Source organism: Theobroma cacao, chromosome 9, assembly GCF_000208745.1.
Source record: "Theobroma cacao cultivar B97-61/B2 chromosome 9, Criollo_cocoa_genome_V2, whole genome shotgun sequence".
In the NCBI taxonomy this organism is placed as follows: domain Eukaryota; kingdom Viridiplantae; phylum Streptophyta; class Magnoliopsida; order Malvales; family Malvaceae; genus Theobroma; species Theobroma cacao.
The window spans coordinates 915,042-937,486 of NC_030858.1; the positions used below are offsets into that span (position 1 = coordinate 915,042).

General features: G+C 36.2%; 2 protein-coding genes across 2 annotated transcripts; both read left to right on the top strand.

Annotated features, from left to right (window-relative positions):
- LOC18587721 (CHD3-type chromatin-remodeling factor PICKLE) lies at positions 1,216 to 18,097 on the top strand. The gene is made up of 32 exons (XM_018127321.1): positions 1,216 to 1,335; positions 3,458 to 3,607; positions 3,895 to 4,035; positions 4,131 to 4,285; positions 4,361 to 4,522; positions 4,816 to 5,063; positions 5,166 to 5,261; positions 5,342 to 5,478; positions 5,558 to 5,770; positions 5,847 to 5,954; positions 6,896 to 6,946; positions 7,060 to 7,159; positions 7,497 to 7,639; positions 7,770 to 7,873; positions 8,083 to 8,221; positions 8,354 to 8,523; positions 9,116 to 9,182; positions 9,267 to 9,389; positions 9,965 to 10,074; positions 10,168 to 10,249; positions 12,037 to 12,234; positions 12,451 to 12,601; positions 12,698 to 12,803; positions 13,081 to 13,155; positions 13,602 to 13,663; positions 13,776 to 13,852; positions 14,190 to 14,320; positions 15,103 to 15,478; positions 16,520 to 16,652; positions 17,073 to 17,146; positions 17,320 to 17,637; positions 17,711 to 18,097. The coding sequence occupies exons 2-32, from the start codon at positions 3,461 to 3,463 to the stop codon at positions 17,843 to 17,845; spliced, it is 4,332 nt and encodes a 1,443-aa protein (XP_017982810.1). The 5' UTR covers positions 1,216 to 1,335; positions 3,458 to 3,460; the 3' UTR covers positions 17,846 to 18,097.
- On the top strand, positions 19,707 to 22,265 carry LOC18587722 (brassinosteroid-related acyltransferase 1). Its single transcript, XM_007011687.2, has 3 exons — positions 19,707 to 20,264; positions 20,725 to 21,195; positions 21,627 to 22,265. Exons 1-3 carry the CDS (start codon positions 19,761 to 19,763, stop codon positions 22,122 to 22,124), a joined length of 1,473 nt encoding a protein of 490 aa, XP_007011749.2. The 5' UTR covers positions 19,707 to 19,760; the 3' UTR covers positions 22,125 to 22,265.

A 22,445-nucleotide genomic window follows, 5' to 3' on the forward strand; every position in this document is an offset into this window, starting at 1 on the left:
CTTGTATATTATGCAATTTGTACTTGTAATAGTTTGTAAAAAGTAACATGGTATTGTATCTTTACTAACAATTCTCATTTTATTACTAAAATGCTTGGCTTAACACACACAAAAAACAAAAATAAAAAATCATGCATATGGTGTTATTGTATTATGTTATGTTATGTTTTGATGGTTCTTTTCTTAGTATTTGTTAATATGAATTTTTTTAGATGTTAAACTTGATACTCATTCTTGGAATAAGAAAAGGATTGGCTCTTGAGCTTTTGTATTGCAATCAAACGCATATCCTAATTCATTGTCAAATTAAAATATAAATCAATTCAAAAATGAAAATCTAATTAATCATTAACCGATAAGATTATTCATAACGTTAGCTATATTTGGAATGTTAAATTAAGATACAAATCTGTTAGTGGCTTAAAAAGGTAAATAATCTCTTATATTATTCATAAATGGAAACCCAACTCATCACAAATAAATATGATTAATTATAATTAATTATATTTCCATAATTCATTTTATTCATGTATATAATTTGTTATCCATGTATTAGTTTTAACCAGGTCCACTTCTATTAATCTCTTTCCTATTTAGATACTATTCAATATTATTTAAAAATAAAAAATATTATTCAAAATTTAAATTTAAACGTGTATTTACATATATATGTTCGCGCTTATTTTTCTTTATATACGTTAGATATTTGTTCGCGCGCTTTTTGAAATTATTATAGAAAGAAATAGTTTAATAGATAAAATTTGAAACGTTTAAGTAGATAGTATATATTTGAAAATTAAAAATGATAAATTGACTTTAACTTTTTATTTATAATATATATAAAGAAAAAAAAAGGGCTTACTATCATTATAAAAAAAATTAAAGGTGCATGCTCTCTATTTTTTTTCCATATATTACTGTACAAGGGAAAAGACCATAATACCCAAATTAATCTTTTTGCCCTTAATTACCAAAAAAATCAATCAATTAATAAACCAAACCCCAACCCCACCTATTTTAGGCCCCCATACATCCAACCAGAGTGTCATTGAATCATTTACAGTCTGTAAATTTCAACTGAAAGGACAATAGTACCCTCACCAATAATCCATATTATCTTGCACTTGATGGTAATTAAGTCACTTCAGATCCCCTATAAATACCGGCGGTCCATATTTTTGCACCTGCACGGTGATTCTTGTCACTATTCTTCCTTCCCCCCCCCCAACCCAGGTCCACCGTTTTTCCACCATATCGCTGAAACTCCGGCCCTCGGCTCTCGGCTCCGGCACAATCTCAACGTACTGGAGGGGGCCTCAGATCGCATAATTCTCGGTAATTCTCTTTTGTCTACGTTGTCTCCTTGTACATTTGTTTTTGACATGTCAGTTTCTTTAGATTGAAGTACATAGGAATGTTGGAAATGAGGTTCTAACTTTAATTTCCACGAGGCTCTGACAAGTGGAGATTACGTTTTTTGCATGAATTTTTGTGTGTTTAGGAAGAATTCTTCACTCGGATATGGTTTGTTTTGTTTTGTTGGTGTATTGTTTACGTGTCTGCTTGGAAGTTCAGTTTTAGGGTTGATAATTAGGTCATTTCTTGTATGAGTTATCATTTAATTGTTAGATATAGGCATATATGTGAGTGTATGTCTTTTTTTTGGTTCTCGGAGCGAAATTTGATTGAAAATTATGAATCAGTTTAAAAAACAGGCATGAAAACCTTTAGTTTATAGTTGTTTAATGGTAGATATGTGAGTCTTTTGCTTTAACTTTAAGCGCTCAGGGTAAATTTTAACCATATTTTTTTTTTGTTGATTTTGTATGTTATCGTGATGGGATATGTTTATCAAAATTTTCAAGATTTATGTACATCTATTTCAGGATTCTGAATTAATCTATTCATTTATCTGTGTAGTTGGATGTTGTCATGATGCATGTTTTCCTTCCCTCTCCTGCCATGCTGGGTTAATTTACTGAGTCATTATCTGATTAGGTCGTTTGGAATGTCATATCACTTTCAGATTAAACGACAAGATGGTTTCATTAACTCCATTGCTTTTTTTCCATGACCTGAATGACTTTTTCTTTTTCAACAGTTTCCTTTGTCTTCCTGTAGTGCTTGCTGCAGAAAGCTCCGTCTGTTAGATTATTTTCATTTACTGTTTACTGTGCTAGCTGAAGGTGGCCGTGATGATTGAACAAGTTTGTGCAATCATGATCCATTTAGGGATATTATATATCTGTATGGTCCCTGCATTTTTGGTCCACGTGCATGCCGGTTCTATGCACTGCTTTGTTAAAAGACTTTTAATTTAACGAACAATGAGACAAGCAACGTCCACAACTGTTTTATGTTAATTTGTGGTTGTCTTTTTCCTTTTGCGCGTGAGCGTGTGTGGTCGGGGGGGGGGGGGTTGGTTATTCTTTTTATCAATTTTATCTCACTCACGTGTTTCATGTTTTAAATTTTGTGTGTGGTCAAAAATTTTTTTTTTCTAGCTGGAAGTTTTCCTATATATGGAAGCTACTTAGAGCATGCTGCTTGGATCGTGAATTGTTTATAGAAGTAGTTAAAGAAACAATGTGCTGGTCAAATCTGTGTTGGTTGAATTTATTACCAAAATTGCGTATCTTCATTATTTCACCCCACTCTGATAAAAGTTGCACTTGTGCCCCTGTGGATTTTTAACTATGTTGAAATAATTTTATCGTGTAACGTGTGGCAGGGTCTTCATATGGTTTTTCATGTTGCATGAGGACCCATTAATTTTCATCCCTGATAGCGCCACTGTGGGGGTGGCAGTCGCTAAGAGTGAAAACATCTCTCATGCATTGAAGAAGATATACAAGTTATATGTAGTTAGTTGCAGAACATCCTGTGGATATTAACACCTTCACATTGCATACATATCATAATTAAGGGGACTAGTTGTTTAGCCTTTTCTTGGCATTTCAGAGATAAATCTGAAACACCATTTTATTTTGTCAACACCATGTCTAATGGGGCCTGGTGGAATAAGGATTATCTTTTGTTTGGCAGTAGGGTCGAATGTCCATTTTTTTCCTTATGTATTTTAGTGATTGTTATTTTTATTTGTTAATCTACCTTGATGTCCTTCGGTATATACCTTGTGTAAGTGGGCTCTAATTTTGGTACTGCAAGGTTTAAAAAGTAAACTCAATAATTAATTGGTCTAGATGATTCTTTGAGTTAGTTGATATTGTAACGTATCAATAATATAAAGAGGTGAAAAGACTGCAATCTCTTCTGTAATGTTGTAATAAGGTCTAAATTGATTTTAGTGTTGCACTGATTTGTTTTCTTCTCATGAATTTTTAGTAATTCCTGTTTTTATTGTTAATTCATTTCTTAAGTTCACAAGTTATATAAGTGAACACTAGTCTTGGTACTTTAAAGTCTTTAAAATACAGATATTTTCACTTTCTTGCAGAAGATGAGTAGCTTGGTTGAGAGGCTTCGGGTTAGATCGGATCGGAAGCCAATTTATAATATGGATGAATCAGATGATGATGCTGATTTTATATCTGGAAAATCTGGTAAAACTGAGGAGAAGTTAGAAAGGATAGTCAGGACTGATGCGGTCAGTTTTCTCTTTTTCTTATGCAATAGTTGTTTTATGTTTCTGGTAAAAAATATTTCCTCTAATTAAGATGCCTATTCTTCCTTCTTGCATCACATTTAATCTTTATATAAACTTTGTGTCATGAAAAATGTTGAAGGTCAACTGCAGAGAACAATGTTGGCATTTGGTTACATTATTTAGTTTTATGTTTTTCTCTTCTTAGTTTTAGATATGGGATGTTCAAATGGTTCTTGGTAATTTAGTTATACTTTCCATTTACCATTTTTTAATGATTATAATCACAGAAAGAAAACTCATGTCAAGCCTGTGGAGAGAGTGAAAATCTCTTGAGTTGCGCAACATGTACCTATGCATACCACCTAAAGTGTTTACTTCCTCCATTAAAAGCTCCTCCACATCCTGACAACTGGAGATGCCCTGAATGTGTACGATTCAATAGTACTTTTTAATATTGTGAATGCCTCTATTGGGTAACTGTGATAGTTTACAGCTGCTGAGAATTACATTTTTGCTCTTGCAGGTTAGCCCCCTTAATGACATTGAAAAGATATTGGATTGTGAAATGCGTCCTACTGTGGCTGATAATAATGATGCTTCCAAGCTGGGTTCGAAGCAAATATTTGTGAAACAGTATCTTGTAAAGTGGAAAGGGTTATCGTATTTGCATTGCACTTGGTAATTTTCTGGTTAATCATGTTTGTGATATTTGTTTTAGAAAACATTGGCTATATACGTACTTGGCTGTGTTAGGGTACCTGAGAAGGAGTTCCAAAAAGCTTTCAAGTCCAATCCTCGTTTAAGGACTAAGGTGAACAACTTTAATCGACAAATGGGACCAAACAATAGCTCTGAAGATGATTTTGTTGCCATTAGACCTGAGTGGACTACAGTTGATCGAATCCTTGCTCGCAGGTTTTCTGTCTCTCTGTCTCTATTTTTATTTTATTATTTTTTGTTAGGGGGGTTTTAAATGACAAAACCATTAAACGAACAATACTAGGAGCTTGCACAAAAAAAAAAAAGGGTGTGATTTTATCATCTAGTAAAAGTTGGAACATGCAGACATTCAGTAATCATTTCTCACTTATGATATCTGAGTTCTTGATAGTGATATACTTTACTGTTTGTAAATCTGGAGCTGTTTGAGCTTTGATGCTGGTTCAGTAGCTGATGTATAATTGTGATATGCATACTGAATTCTTCAGGGGAGACTCCAACAATATAGAGTACCTTGTAAAGTATAAAGAACTTCCTTATGATGAATGTTATTGGGAGTTTGAATCAGACATATCTGCATTTCAACCTGAAATTGAGAGATTTAAGAACATTCAGTCCAGATCTCATAAATCTTCTGCTAGCAAGCAGAAAAGCAGCCATCGAGATGCTGTTGAGTCCAAGAAAAAATCAAAGGAATTTCAACCCTTTGAACATACTCCTGAATTTCTTTCTGGAGGTACATTCTGATTTTTTCCCCTGCAATCTGGCACTTGTCTGAGTACGCTCACGCATAATTTGGTCATTATTAATAGCTTGCAGCATTTTGTTGGAATTCCAGGCTCACTGCATCCTTACCAGCTTGAAGGGTTGAACTTCTTGCGTTATTCTTGGTCCAAACAAACACATGTAATTCTTGCTGATGAGATGGGCCTTGGTAAGTCCTGTTTGACGAGAGGGTGCTTTCTGAAGGAGTTTGAGCAGGGTTGCTAATGCTTTTTCTTTGTTTGGTTGCAGGTAAAACCATCCAGAGTATTGCAATTTTAGCATCTCTGTTTGAAGAGAACCATACTCCTCATTTGGTAGTAGCACCACTTTCAACATTACGGAACTGGGAACGGGAGTTTGCAACATGGGCTCCGAAATTGAATGTTGTATGTGCATTAAAAGTATCAAATTACTAAATTTGTTTACCAATATATGTTATTTTTATTGAGGATACACATGGTGCAGGTTATGTATGTTGGCTCTGCCCAAGCTCGTGCAATTATAAGGGAATATGAATTTTATCTTCCTAAAAGTCATAAGAAGATCAAGAAAAAGAAATCTGGTCAAATTGTTAGCGAAAGCAAGCAAGATAGGATAAAATTTGATGTCCTGTTAACATCATATGAGATGATTAACTTGGACACAGCATCGTTGAAGCCAATAAAGTGGGAGTGCATGGTAAAATCTTATTGCTCATTGAATCTGTTTGGTAGTTCTTAATTGAGGTTTTGGTATGACTTGCATCATTGTGTAGATCGTTGATGAAGGTCATCGGCTCAAGAATAAGGATTCAAAATTGTTTCTTTCGTTGAAGCAGTATACCAGTAATCATCGCACTCTTTTGACTGGAACTCCTCTTCAGGTTTGTTCTTTGTTTTTGGTATTTCATTGGAGATAGTGAAAATTATCACAAATATCATTAAAATTTCAGATATCCTTGATTTGGATGACACTGTTCCATACTTGTTTAATGAAATATGAATATGCTTCATCATCGGCAAAATTATGTTGAATTGTATTCCTTTCATCCAATGACTTGCAACATCCTTCCTTTTTGATGTCTCAAGATGAATGCCGCTTTCCAAGTTTTCATAATAAATTAAGTCTTCCATTTCTTTATTATCTTTTTTATTCTACCTAAAAAACCATTAAACTTTCATCTGAGAGAAAATTTTAAAAATTTTAAAAATTTAATGTTAAGAAATAAAGTGAAGCATCATATATCACTTCTTTTAAGAACTGATGCGAACCTATGTACTTAAAAATACGCATCCGTTGTTTTGTGTTTGTATCTGACTAAAGTGTAAGCTTGTTTAGAAATAAGATGCTCATATCTAGAAGTGCCTTAAATAACTTTGTCTTTGTTTATATTTTCCTGGGTTCAATTCTTTTCCAATAATGAAAGAAGTCTACTGAGTGAGTTCTGGTTCTGGCTGTTTTTGCTGATTCTCAACATTTTATGATTATTTCAGTTTGTCATATGTTTTTGTGTCAGAATAGTAAATTTAACTTAACTTGATTTGTATATGTTGTCTAATTTATATATATATATATATGCGCGTGTATGTGTGTGTGTGTGTGTGTCTCTCTCTCTCTCTCTCTCTCTCTCTCTGCCTATCTGTTTCTGCTGACCAGCTTACTGCTTCTTGTCTGTCCGCTCATGCCTTGCTTGGACTTGATCCCACCACCATAGCAGGATTAGAACGATATCTTCCCTTATACACACACACAGACACACACATAAATAGATACATATAATATTACAATTTATGGACTTACTCATGGGCATTTGATTGGTTTTAGAACAACCTTGATGAGCTTTTCATGCTGATGCACTTTCTTGATGCTGGAAAGGTTAGTATCATGTCAGTTCTGTGGAATATGATTTATTAATCAAAAAGGCTTGCTGGAAGATTTTATAATTTTTGAGCATTTTCTAAGGGTTTATTTTGTTCACCTACTTGCAGTTTGGAAGTTTAGAGGAGTTCCAGGAGGAATTTAAGGATATCAGTCAGGAGGAGCAGATTTCAAGACTTCATAAAATGTTGGCCCCACATCTCCTTAGAAGTATATATCTTAAACCATTCTACACAATCACATGTTTTCTGTGCTTGGTTAATTGCATACTTCTCCTTCCCTATGAACAAAATGTAGTCTTAACTACTAATGGCTTTGATTTCAATGCCCCATATCCTGTGGACAATTTTTTTGGTTGTTCAACACCAGTTGCTGTAAAGCAATGCAGGCTATCTCACTTTGGCTTTCTTTTTTCTTGTGACTAAGTGAGCTTTAGTTTTATTGGGAAAGAATATTAATATTCCTGTGGGCTTACTGAAGCTATAATTCTTGGATATATATTTTGTATAGTTTACTGGTTCAACTTGGTGCAAATTGTTGAATGCAGGGGTGAAGAAGGATGTCATGAAGGAACTTCCTCCCAAGAAGGAACTCATTTTACGTGTTGAATTAAGTAGCAAGCAGAAAGAATATTACAAGGCAATTTTGACTCGTAACTATCAACTACTTACCAAACGCTGTGGTCCACAAGTAAGTCACATGTTTTAGTAAAATAAGCAAGTCACATGTTTTAGTGAAATAAGCTTCTTCTCTCCCCCATCCTTGCTGGTGGGAAAGGTCCCCTACTGCTTAACTGCCAAATTCTTTTTTCCTGGATTAGATATCTCTAATCAATGTGGTTATGGAGTTGCGGAAGCTATGCTGTCATCCTTATATGTTGGAAGGGGTTGAACCAGATATTGAAGATGCAAATGAAGCTTACAAGTAAAATATATGTGTATTTGTCTGCTAAAATTTCTATAATTTATCGTTTTTGTTGTTATAATGAGAATTTTTTTTTATCTTGACCTACTGCTGAAACTATTATTCTGTATGCCATGAGTATATATCTGTTTTAGTCATCTACGAAATTATGTACTGATCCATTGAATGCCTCTATTTTCTGCTTCTACCTTTTCTTCATGGCTTTACAGACAGCTCTTGGAATCTTCTGGAAAATTGCAACTGTTGGACAAGATGATGGTAAAGCTTAAAGAGCAGGGGCATAGAGTTCTTATCTATTCCCAGTTCCAACACATGTTGGACTTACTGGAGGATTACTGTACTTACAAGGTGTTTATCTGATTCTCTCTTTTGTACATCCTTCTGTATTAACATGAAGTTCTTGTGCTGAAATAGATGGTTTACAGACACATGGGAAATTCTACTTATTACGTTGTTGCCCCCCTTTTTTTTTTTTTTCAGAACTGGCAGTATGAACGTATAGATGGAAAGGTTGGTGGAGCTGAGAGGCAGATTCGCATAGATCGGTTTAATGCCAAAAATTCTTCCCGGTTTTGTTTTTTGCTTTCTACTAGAGCTGGTGGCTTGGGTATAAATCTTGCAACTGCAGATACAGTTATCATTTATGACAGGTCAAACAATTACCCTCTTATATACCCTTTCCATTTTTCTTTTCCACTTTTTTTGTTTGTAGTCAGAGATTTATACAATGGGAATGTTTTCTTTCATAATAGTTGATTGGTTCAGTTTCACGCTTTATTTGGTTGAGTATGGCGAGTCTTGACTGCAGGGTAAGCTGAACTGGTCTGGGATTAGAGAATAGAAAAGCAGTAAGAAGGTGTTTTGGTAGATGACAGATTGAAAGATATTCTGCTAACATTAAAGGAAGGACTGTATTCCCCAATATAATGTAAAAGTTGGAGTAATTAAGCAAGTTGCATATTGTGTTGTGATCACTAGAGTTAATGATATAAGGACCAGAAACCTAATATTTGCTATACAATACCTAGTGGCAGCATGGAAATCTAACATTTTTTATACAATATTACTAGCTTAATAAATTATTACTAGTTTGCTTGTTTTCCCAGTCGGATTTAATGACTTCTAAGTTCTGTTTATTTGTTATTTTAAGGTTGTTATTACTAGATATTCAGATATTACATGTTCCCCTATTTTGTTTGTGGTTCCTTAAAGAGTGAAAATATATTTGTCATGCCTCTACAGTGATTGGAATCCCCATGCTGATTTACAAGCAATGGCTAGAGCTCATCGACTGGGCCAAACCAACAAGGTTAAAGTTATTCCTTGATTCATATAAGGCAAGCCTTTCTCCTTTATTTATGTTTTCATAGCAGGCCTATTATCTGTATTATAGGTGATGATTTATCGGCTCATAACTCGAGGATCCATTGAAGAAAGGATGATGCAGATGACTAAGAAGAAAATGGTTTTGGAGCATCTTGTTGTTGGGAGGCTCAAGGCTCAAAATATTAATCAGGTGTTGTAAATTTATGACATAATGGTTAATAAGAAAGATTTATAAATTAACCAAAGTTCTGTGGGATACAATGGGGATAGAATGATTAAATGGTTTAGAAGGATATAAGTTACCAGTCTTATAAATTGAGTGTATTTATATATTATTATGTTGGAATAAACTGGGGTTTATAAGCAAAGTTTGAAGAATCCTAAACAAATGGATTGCTTAATTTCACCGGAGAACAACAACATGAGGTTAAAACTCAGTATGAAAGGAGATTGTCATTTGAGCAATCCCAACCAATAAATTCTTTAAATTCATTTTCCTTGTCTCGTTTTGCTAATTGCCTGTGCAGTGTCCATAAACCATTACAGTGTGTTGTGACTTCTTGAAATTCCAATCCTTTGTGCATTTTCTATTTCTCATACTTATTCTATTCAATGGAAGTCTGAGTTGTTTGGTGTCTACTGGGCGGGGATGTTGGGTTAGAGCAGGTTTTTATTTTCAGATCTTGCTTCCTCTCCAAAAAGAAGGAAATACTATCATGTAGCTAAAAATGTAATTAAGAAACTTCTGGTTCTTATTTACTTTAGGAGGAGTTGGATGACATCATTAGATATGGCTCAAAGGAACTATTTGCTGATGAGAACGATGAAGCAGGAAAGTCCCGCCAAATTCATTATGATGATGCTGCTATTGATAGGTAAACTATTTTTCTCTCTTGTTGCTATGATTTGATTGATGTATGGCCACTGCAGCTCAAAAGTTTAATTCTTGTGTTTTTTTCCTTTGATAGATTACTTGATCGTGAGCAAGTTGGCGATGAAGTGGCTTCAGTGGATGATGAAGAGGAGGATGGATTTTTGAAGGCCTTCAAGGTTTTGTCTATCTTTATATCTTAACTTGTTTTAATTTAGCCATTACTAAATAATCAGTAGCATATATGGTAAAGTTCTCTATTTGGCAGTGCCATTGTGCTTGACCAAGAAAGTGAATAATCTAATGAAGGGTCAGACTTGCTCAAAACCTTATTCCAATTCAGGCATCATACCTACCAATGTTTTAAATGTCATTCATTGAATGGACAGAAAATGGATTCTCTATTCCAAATACATCCAAACCAGATGTACATCCAATTGTTATTACCAATCTATGTGCAAATACAAAAAAATGGATACATAGGCTTGACATATATATGACTTGATACATGTTGCTAATTGAATTGTTTCTGAAATTCTCATCATTAAAATTCCAAATCTAGCACGTCTAAATTAAATATTTTTTTGGAAGACAGTTTCATCTGGGTGCCTCCCTATTTTGAGTGCCAAAATTTAGTAGTTGCTTAGTCTGGCTTGCACGGCGCTTCGTTTAGCAGAATACCTTAGAAAATAGCCAGTACTGATAGTCAATTGGGTTCTTGAGGGTGTTTTGTATGGATTTGGGTCATGAGAGTTGCCTCTTAATTGTCTAAGATAGTTTGCTTTGATGGGGCATTCTTTCACTTGGAAGTATATTTAGTACCCCTAGGGAACATAGTCTGTGCCATATCCAGAAGGCTTTTTATTCCTCCATGGGTCCACTTATGTTAGGACAACCATCTGTCAAAAATTGCGTTACTTACAGTGCTTGCCTGTAATTAAGAAATTAAATGTAGGGCAAGAGCAATAGAGTGTTGAAAGTCAGTTGAATGAATTGCTGGCTTACTGAAACCTGTTCCAATGGCAAAATAGGAGCTGACGTATGCATTGGATCCTTTTTTGGTATTTGCACACAGATTTGTAATAACAATCGGATGTAGATCTGGTTTGGATGTATTTGGAATGGAGAATCCATTTTTTTTCCATTCAATGAATGACATTTAAAACATTGGTAGGTATGATAGTAGTTGCACAGTCTGCCTTGCATGGCACTTCATTTAGCAGAATACCTTGACTAGAAAATATTCAGTACTGATAGTAGATTGGGCACTTGAGAGCGTTTTGTATGGATTTGGGTCGTGAGAGTTGCCACTTAATTGTCTAAGATAACTTACTTTGATGGGGCATTCTTTCATTTGGAAGTATATTTAATACCCCTAGGGAACAGAGTCTGTGCTGTATCCAGAAGGCTTTTTATTCCTCCATGGGTCCACTATTGTTAGGACAACCATCTGTCAAAAATTCCGTTACAGTGCCTGCTGTAATTAAGAAATTAAACGAAGGTCAAGAGCAATAGAGTGTTGAAAGTCAGTTGAATGAATTACTGGCTTACTGAAACCTGTTCCAATGGCAAAATAGGAGCTGACGTATGCATTGGATCTTGTTTTGGTATTTGCACGTAGATTGGTAATAACAATTGGATGAACATCCGGTTTGGATGTATTTGGAATGGAGAATCCATTTTTTTTCCATTCAATGAATGACATTTAAAACATTGGTAGGTATGATGCCTGAAATGGAATAAGGTTTTGAGCAAGTCTGACCTGTCATTAGATGATTATTGACTTTCTTGGTCAAGCATGATGGGACTGCCAAATAGAGAGCTTTACTATATATGCTACTGATTATATATTGTTGGTGTTGCAAGTTTGCTGAATCATACGCATTCACTGTATTTTAGTACTTTCTGGCTATAATTTGCTGTCTTTTGGTCTCTCACAGAAAAGAACTACTGTTATTTGCTGCAGGTAGCTAATTTTGAATATATAGAGGAAGCAGAAACTGTTGCAGAGGAAGAAGTTCAAAAAGAGGCCATGGAAAACAAAAATACCGTGAACAATTCTGAAAGAACAAGTTATTGGGAAGAGTTGTTACGAGACAGATACGAAGTTCATAAAAATGAGGAGTACAATTCTCTGGGAAAAGGAAAGAGAAGCCGAAAGCAGGTATTTTATTATCACTGTTATGTCAAAATTTGGTCATGTCAGATATTGGGTTTTTTAAGATGCCTCTGGAGTTCAATGACTTATCTCCACCCTGCTTATTGATTGTGCTGGTTCCTAATGTTGTGCTGGTACTTATGATTTCCTAGTCTTATCTTAGGAAGATTTATCTTCTATTCTTTTTCCTAAAGAATGTAACTTCTGCTCTCTGAATTTCAGATGGTATCTGTTGAAGAAGATGACCTTGCGGGTCTGGAAGATGTAAGCTCAGATAATGAAGATGATAACTTTGAAGCTGAATTGACTGATGGTGATACAACTTCATCTGGAAATCAATCTGGGAGAAAGCCTTACAGGAAGAGAGTTCGTGGTACGTTTTGCCTGCCCTCAAGGTGTTAATCCTTCAGTGGAAAGAATATATTAATCATGTATTGATCATTTTTCCAATTTCTAACAAATTTTGTAGTGGATAGTACGGAGCCAATTCCTTTAATGGAAGGTGAAGGAAAGTCTTTCAGGGTGCTTGGTTTCAATCAGAGTCAGAGGGCTGCATTTGTTCAGATATTGATGAGGTCAATCCTTCTGTTATAATGTTTCGGGTGCTATTTGATGGATGTTAATTTCTTCTCTCTCTCTCTCTCTCTCTCTCCTCTCTCTNTCTCTCTCTCTCTCTCTCTCTCTCTCTTATATATATATATATATATATATATATATATCTATATCTATATGTCAATTACTATCCTTTTACTTTGGACAGTTTTGATTGCAAGAATATGAAGCTTTGATGGGTTTAATATTCTGAGTCTCATCACGGTGTTTTGATTGTTTTTAATTTATTTCACTCTCCAGATTTGGGGTTGGGGACTATGACTTTAAGGAGTTTGTACCTCGCTTAAAGCAGAAGACATATGAAGAAATAAAAGAGTATGCAAAGTGACTTTTTCTTTTTATTTGTTAATTTCTTGCCAGATTTGTGTGTATTGTAGATGTTTGAACATGTGACAGTGAAGTCTTAGCTAGTATTTTACAGGTGGTGACATTTTTGTTCATTTTCTATCGTGTTGGAATGGTCTGTGCATATATGTCTGGAGTTTGTAGAAAATGCAGCTGTGTAGTTTTTAACTTTCTATCAGTTGGGTGTGCTATAGAATTGGTTGTTGTCAGAATTCATGCTAACATGCATTCACTTCAAGCCTTTTTGATCTCCTCTTCTAATGATTGGTTACAACACTTTTTATCAATGTTAATTTCCTTTATTGCAATTTGCTTGTTCAAATCTTATTCTCTAGCTATGTTTCTTTTATTGCATGTGTGAGAGCATGATAGCCCAAAATAGCATTTATAGTCCTTTTTTCCAATCTTATTTTCAGTTATGGTGTTCTCTTTTTGAGCCATATCGTAGAAGATATGAACGACTCTCCGACATTTGCAGGTTATTCATCAATGCTGCATGGAAATTTTTATTAGTTTTCTTTACCTTCAATTTTTCGATTCTTCCCTTGGTGTTTGACATGTGATCTACAATATATAATGTTTGGTTGTAGATGGTGTTCCGAAAGAAGGTCTCAGAATTCAAGATGTACTAGTTAGGATAGCTACCCTGCTTTTAATAGGTCAAAAGGTGAGCATGCCAATTTGGATTCCCTGAGTTCGAGTCTTTCAATTTTTGTTTTAATAAATTTCAAATGTGACACATCATGTTTCTTGGAGTAATGTTGATTTTTTATGCATGATGTAAATCTTTGAATGTTCTTATGCATTTTGAAGGATGCTTAAGATTTTAGGCAACTAAAAAAATGAGGAAAATGTAAAAGTGATTTTAATTAAATCATGATCGAAAAAATACTGTATACTTGAAATTAATGGCAAAGAAATACCCTGTTATTTATCCTTATCTTTGCACTTTTTGAGATTGACCTATTGAATATATTGTCTTGTTTCAATATTTGAAATAACAGGTGAAGTCTGCATCAGAAAACCCTGGTACCTCCCTTTTTACTGATGATATACTAACGCGCTATCCAACTCTAAGGGGTGGAAAATCTTGGAATGAGGAACATGATTTGTTGTTACTGCGTGCTGTTCTAAAGTATGTATCACTGAATTTCTTCGACATACACTGCATGGTTACACTTATACTTCTGATATGTTTGCATTTTTGTAGTTAACATTGAAATATTAGTGATTTGGGTGATGAAAAAACTAATGTTTGACAGTTAATATTTCTCAAAGATCTTTTAAGTGTTGAGGTGCATTGTTGGTGCACCATGCTTTTTGTAATAAAACATGGTGTGCCGATAAATTTGTGGCCAGTTTTTTGTACTCTTGAAGTCTAGTGTATTTGGGGGCTCTTATGCCTGTGATGCTATTCAAATTATACACCAAGAGTGCATGCTTGCAACATCTAACTCCAACCTAGTTGACCATCGATGGATGTGATCCACCCTTGTAAGCTCTCTACCTGGTTGACTGCTTTGTATGCGGTACTTTTATAGTGAAGTCTTAGATGTAAAAAAGAATCAAAGCATGTGCTGCATACATTAAGTTCAGATCTCTCTAAATCCGTGTAATAGGTTACTGTGGGACCTACATTTGTTCTGTTAGTGTGTTGGTGCCCAGTCTGTTATCTTCCTATGCTACTTGCTGCTGCCTGTTGATATTGTACTTTTGATGTATGGAGGTCATGAAGGACATATGTCCAACTTATGGAGTGAGATAGATAATTTGCATAAAATTTCAAGTTTTATGCACAATATGGTCTGGTCTTGCTTTATCTACCATAATGCAATCTTACGCTGTTATGCGTCACAATTTGACTTAGGCATTATGTTAATACTTGGTCACTTATTGTTTTACTTATTTGATTATTAGGCATGGGTATGGAAGATGGCAGGCTATAGTTGATGACAAAGACTTGAGGATTCAGGAGATCATTTGTCAAGAGTTGAATCTTCCCTTTTTAAACTTTCCTGTTCCTGGGCAAGCTGGTTCTCAAGTGCAAAATGGTGCTAATACAACCAATTTAGAAGCAACAGGAAACCAGACTCAAGGAAATGTCTCTGGGAATGATGTAGGAGGTGAGGTAGCCCAGGGAGTGACTGATGCTGTGAACCAAGCACAACTATACCCGGACCCTGCTGCTATGTATCAGTTTAGAGATTTGCAGAGAAGGCAGGTTGAATATATCAAGAAAAGGGTGCTTCTCTTGGAAAAGGGGATGAACGCAGAGTATCAGAAAGAATATGAGGTAAGTCTAATTACTGCTAACAGAAATTGCGATGTTGGCTAAGGGTGTTGTTCTGTTGCATGATAAATGGCATTGGCTGAGATATAATACCTGGTTAGAAGTTCTGGCCTAAGCAATTCTTAAAGTTTGGCTTATAGTGCACTCTTTCTTTTTGACTTAGTTTTAATTAGAGGGGAGAAAATTGCGTCGTATCACATGTAAGGAAAAATAGAAAAACAGGTTAGCTTTTTCTGTTTTATGGGGAAGGTGGGGTTGGTTTGGATGGGGTAATTGCCCTCATCCAGCATTAATCACACCTTTTTTTTTCACTTGAAGAACCTGAGTGCTGACACATTCAGAATTTTATTTGGTGCTTTGACATATGTTCTTATGATAATATGAGGCTTGGCATAAGTTGGGATTTTTACTCCAAATCGTTACCCCATTTGTTTTAATCATTTTCCTCATCGCTGTTGAACTGATTTGAATTTTTGAAGTTGTTTTTCTTTGAACAACATGATGAAAAGAACTGTTAGTTATTTCTTATGGGGTTTTTGGGATATGAATTCTATATTTGGAGCTTTGAATTCTGAAGGTGGGATCTTGGCAGCATTCGAAATGAAATGGAAATTAAACCTAGGCATGTCATTTCTCAGGTACATCAGTAATAGGTAGTGGTTAGTTGTGCAATTTTGCCAATGGAGTGTGTTCTGGTAGATTATAGTTTGACTTCTTGAAGCATCACTACTGCTGTCTACATTTAAATTCATTATGCAAGTCACTTTGGCCTGTGTTCTTATGTTGTGAAGTTTTTAATAGTTATTACTATTTTGTAGACAATCCATTTGGTCCAGTTCAATAATTGGCTGTGCAGTTATAAACTATCTTTATAAGTAGCTTTCTGTACTGTGACCTCTATGTTCCGTGTTAAATCTGTCATAAACTTGCATATTGTCCATTGCTAAAGCTGGATTTAAGCTGTTGAATGAACAATGAAATTAAATGAAGCTTACAGATGCTTGCAGACTTACTGTTTGCTCACATCCTTAATTGTGCTCTTAGGATGAATTAAAAGCTAATGAAATGACAAGTGAAGAGCCAGAGAATGGACAAAACGTTGCAGACATGCCAAATGCAAGCTCAACAGAGATCCCTTTCCAAGTGATTGACCACTTAATTCCAATAGAAGTAATTGGTAAGTTGTAATTCCTTGAAGCATAAAATTGATTGAGAATAGTCATTACCTATTTACAGTTTATCAGGCATCATTGTCATATCCAAGACAGGTTAAATTCATAACAGGAAAGAGACAAAATTTTCCTTTTAACGGATTACCAGACACAGAATCATCTGTACTCTGAATAAGAACAATAGGATAGAGAATGCACAGGAGTGGGAGTGTACACCACACCCCCCCCCCCAGGCCCCCACCCTCCTCCCAAAAAATAAAAAAAATAAAAAAAATGGATAAAAGATAGAGATAACTGGTCCTCTATGATCCCCCTTTAACCTCTAAATGTTTTCTGTGTTGGTTAAAGAGTTACTCTGAATGGTTTTAATATCTTTTAGTGTTCCCCAGTTTGCTTTGGTGATGACTAAAAAAATCCTTGTGCAGCATCAGAACAAATTTCAGCAGCTGCTTGCAATGATGATGCAGATCGATTGGAACTGCCGCTGCATTTTAATAAGGTACATCATTGTGTTTGATGGGACTGGGCTGGAATATATACGATCAAGTGGATAGGATGTTATTGCAGTCTTTGTTGAGACAGCATTCATTCTAGAAAATGGAAATTGTAGCAAGTGAGATCAAGGGCCATCTTTTGATTAACAGGTTTGGTGAATTTTCCTATTTGTTGCAGATGTGCAAGATATTGGAGGGCAATGCTCTTGAAGCTGTGTGTAGCGTCAATTTGAAGAACAAATTCAGTCCACTGGAAGAAATTTGTGAGGACATATCTCGGATTCTGTCACCCACACAGCACTATCCTCATACTTCAAAGCCGCCTGTACTTGGCACACAGAGCACTGTTGCAGCAGGGTCCCGTCCACCACCTAATCAACATGCGGCCATTGTGACAGGTATTGAGATGGAGGACTCACCAAAGGGAACTAAACGAAAGAAACCTGCTACCGTAGAGGAAATCGACTTAGATTCCGGCCCAGGTCTAATGAAAAAAGTGAGTAAATCGTCAGGTAATGTTTCTCCTTCAAAAGATTCATCCCTGATTGACTTAAAAATGTTTGCCACAGGCTACCGGAGCTGATGCTGTGATGGTAGAAACAGAGAATGCAGACGGTGGCGCAACTGATGCTATGGCTAGTGGAACTGCAAGGGGAAAAAGCTCCGAGAAATCCGGACCAGGGGTCATTGTTTTAGATGATTGAAATGCATAGAGGTGATTTATTGAGGCTGCCCCAAGCCTAAACTTTCAATGATTACCTTGTAATAAATCCTTTTAAGGCATATTTTCCATAGGATATCTGCGGTATTAATCCGTTTAAAACATTTAAGAACTTGCTTCAGTTTCAAAAACTCTAGTTTGTTTTCTCAACTATAATTTGCTTCTCTTTTATTTATCTCATAAGTCTCACCGTCCTCCATGAAAATGTTAAATAAAAGGATGCAAATTCATGTCATTTGGTTAGTATTATAAGATTGTTTGATAAGAATAAAACACAATCACACAAAATCCCACATTCCCTGCTGCCTATTACAACCTTTATCTAGTCTTTAGAGATATAAAACAGACGAGTGGGGCCGTGTGATTTCCAATCAATCGACATCCTACCATGGAAAAGATTGCAAATGTTTGGGCTTCTGATCTGAGCCCTTCCCTACTTAATCCAGCATGTTGGCTGGTTTTGCAGGTCTTCCAAGTCTCACTTAGAGAGGCAAATTATATATTGTAATAGAAATAACAAACCAATGGCTTCTTTTGCTCAGGCAAAAGCTTTTGCCTTTTGCATGTTGACCTTCCAAGGGATCATATTCATTGGTCATTCTTTCTTTTCATTAATCTTTCTAGCAAACCAAAGAAGAAAATATTTTGTGATGCATCCTTAATGTTTGAATTATAAATTGTATGTATTTATTTCAAAGTATCCGTATAAACGTTTAATTTACTCCCTTGATGAAACGGTGTGTATTATTTTTTTCTTTCTTTCATTTTACTACTTGTTTATAAAGCACATAGATGGTATTTGAATATTATTATATGTAGGCATGCATGCATATAAAGCTGGGAGCACTCAGTGCAAAAGAATACATTCCTTTGAATCTATATAGTGGTGGATATATATAGAGAAATGAAACAGGCTCTGCCAAAAGGAAGCATTGTTTCTGTATAAACAAATTCCAATTGTAAAGCAAAAAGGGTGGATGAGAGAAGATGAAGAAAAGGAAGAGAAAAAAAAGGAAGGGAGGGGAAGAAACCTGGAATTCAGGCAACTGTTGGGAGAGTGGAGACAAGAGAGAGACAAGTCTGGGGCTTCTTGTTCACGCATGCCTTGCCTACATACAGCAACCTTTCAACCCCAACCTCTCACTCTCATAAGGGAGTCTCAGACATGCCAACCTGTTCTTCCAACAAGGCTAAACCAAGCTCTTTCTCTCCCTCCAATCAACAACTCTGCTTTTCTCTTAAGCAGAATAAAAATACACCTTCGCAAGTGACCAAGAAAAGGGTCACTGAATGTGGGGAATCCCCTGCTGGATTTTGCTCTTTCCTCTTCAAGCTAAATGGTAAATGGGTTATTTGCATAATGATTCACATATGATTATATGTACAGGTGAACGGTGATAAACCACTCAACATTATTAGCTTTGAATGTATGTATCCATAGCATAGATTTTCTTTGTAACCTGTTTTTCATACTTAAAAAGTACAAGAACAACATGGCAGGAAATTTACTAAAACTTGTTTCCTTTCCACCATCGTAGGCTTAAACTTACAAAGGAATAGCAAATGAAAATTCTAATAGAAAACCCAAACCTGATGATGATTCTTTCTAGGTTCCAAAAGGGTCTATCCCATAGACATTAGGGTCCATCATTTGATGTTCTTATGAGGGTTTGAAGCATAGACAGGTAGTAGGTCACGGTCAAATCCCTTGGCAGTGCGAGCCAGGTAATACAGTCGGCGCGTTTGCCAGAATTCTTTTCATAATAACACACCCAAAAAAAAAAGAAAAACAGTACCATGCAAAGCATCCGTCCCATAAAACATCATAAACAAATCTATAAAGAGACATAGGTTGGCTCCTAGGAATCTAAGCTCTTCTCTTTATATATGCACACGCCATGCTCTTTTGTTTCTCACAGCAAAAAAGAGAGCAAAACTGCAAGGAAACATCCATGGCAACTAAACGTCGTGAGAATTATCCGATTGTTCGGGTGACCAAGACAGTTTCCGTACTCCCAAAATCCTTGCATCCACAGCAAGTTCTCCGACTTTCCAATTTGGACAGGCAGTGCCCAATGCTCATGTACATGGTTTTCTTTTACAAATCCTCTTCTGCTTACCAGAGCCTGTCGCTGGACTCAGTTTTTAGTAGCTTGAAATCTGGGTTGGAAGAGACGCTGTCGATTTGGTATCCTGCTGCAGGTAGGTTGAGTTTGAATCCGAATGATGGCAAGCTTGATCTTTGGTGCAACAACAATGGTGCAGTTCTAGTTGAGGCAGTTACAGACGCTAAGATCATTGACCTTGGAGATCTTTCTCAATACAACGAGTTCTTCGAGTGTTTGTCTTACAAACCTGTTTTTCATGGGAACTTCTCGGATATGCCTTTACTTGTTGCTCAGGTGAGAACCACCATTTTGAGCTTTAAGAACAAATCATCTGACACAAGCCCTTGTTATTTTTGTTCTTTTTAGTTATTCCCATGTCAATATGTCTTTCCTGTCACCCTTCTAATATTTATAGGTTTCATCTATCAGACTATAAACATCAACCAATGACTTCTTCAATGCTTCCAATTTTGCTTCTCCTAAAGTCCTTGCGAAGAAGTACATAGATCACAAGCAGCCAGGCCTAGCCTTTTCTTCTTATATATGCCTTAGAGTTGCTCCTTTTATTTTTGGTATTGGATGCAACTTCTGCTTAACTCTCTACAAAATATTACGTACTGCTAAAATGATCCCAAACTCGACGTATTATCACAATCACATATTGAAGTTGACACCCTTTTCGGGCACTGTAACATGGACTACGAAATGAAAAGAAAGCAGCAAACTGAACAATTTTATTGTGTGATGTACGTAGGTGACCAGGTTCGGCTGTGGAGGCTATTCGATTGGTATTGGTGCGAGCCACTCGTTGTTTGATGGACCAGCAACCTATGATTTTCTCCGTGCATGGGCTTCCAATTCTGCTATTTTGAAAGAAAAGAGAGGCACCGAGCTTTCCAAACCGGTGCATCAGAGGGGGACACTGTTGGTGAGTAATCAGGGGCGTACCAAATTGCCTGTAAGTGGGAGCACGGCGACAAGGGCTGCAGCCATAGATCATCTATATCAGTTGATAAAACAGGCTATTGCTGGTCAAAAAAATTGTGGTTCCGATATGAAGTTTGGAACCGGGAACCTTCCTGATATGGGGAACTCAAATCTTGTTCTCAAGACATTCCACCTCAGTGATGCAATGATAGAAAGCTTAAAAAGAAAGGTCTTTGGTGGGAGGAGGGGTAGCGCTTCATGTTCATCCTTTGAACTGCTTGCAGCTCACTTATGGAAGGTAAATTGATTTCTTAACTAGCTATTAATTTCAATTTCCAACTGATGGAATCGATCATCAAAAGGGTAAGTGGACAAAATTTTCACATAACAATCCGCCATGAAAGACTTTATACAGAAGAAACTAGGATTAGCACCAAATCAAGAAGGATTTTATGTTTTGATAAAAGAATCTAATACCATCTAGGCGGTAGGCACAAAACTTCGGGTTTTGTTTCAGAAATCATTACACAAACCATAATTTGAAAATTCAAGTTTCCAGGAAAGTGCCAACTGGAACATTTGCTAGAAGTTATAAATATCCAGCATGTTGCAGGCGCTGTCGTAGATAAGAAACTGATGTAGACTTCTCATGAAGATGATCACAGGTTATTTCTACAGGTTATATGTGCAGATATATTAACGATTAGTGTTTTCTTTTTCTCACTCCAGGCAAGGACAAATGCTTTAGGAGTAAGAAAGGGAGCGATGGTTTGCTTGCAATTTGCTGTGGACATAAGGAACAAGATGGTGCCGCCACTGCCAAAAGGTTTCAGTGGTAACGCCTATGTATTAGCATCCGTTGCCTTGACGGCTGAAGAACTGGAGGAAGCAAGCCATGAAGCCATTGTGGGGAAGATAAAGGAAGCCAAGAATTCGATCAGCAACGACTACGTGAATGCGTATAACCAGGCATTAGATGGACCTCAAAGCACTCTCCCTCCAATGAATGAGCTAACCCTTGTCTCTGATTGGACAAGGATGCCATTCCACAGGATTGATTTTTTACATGGAGAAGCAGCCTATGCATCTCCTTTGGCCTCTCCAATCCCTCAAGTCGCATATTTCATGCAGAATCCCACTGATTCGAGAGGCATTGATGTGAGGATTGGTTTAATTCCTCAAACCCTGAATGCTTTCTCTCATTACTTCCTCACCAATTTGCAATAAGTTCCCACACCCTCTAGCTTTAATTTCATCTATAATTTTTCTTTGTTAAAAGCTGGAATTGGGTAAAGGGTGGTAACATAGGATTACCACTACATTAGGGAATGATATTTCAAATACTATGGGTCAGAATTTCTTATACTACATAATATATGAGATGAAAATGTTGTTTGATAAGAATAAGCTTGACTCGTTTCTTCTGTCATCAGCAAATTAGGCTAAGCTTTCCTTGAAGAAGCAAAGCCGGCCCCCTTTTTAGTTTGTAGTGTGGGGTCCTGATGAATCCAAACCTAATCTTAAATTATGAAACATTGCCAGTACAAA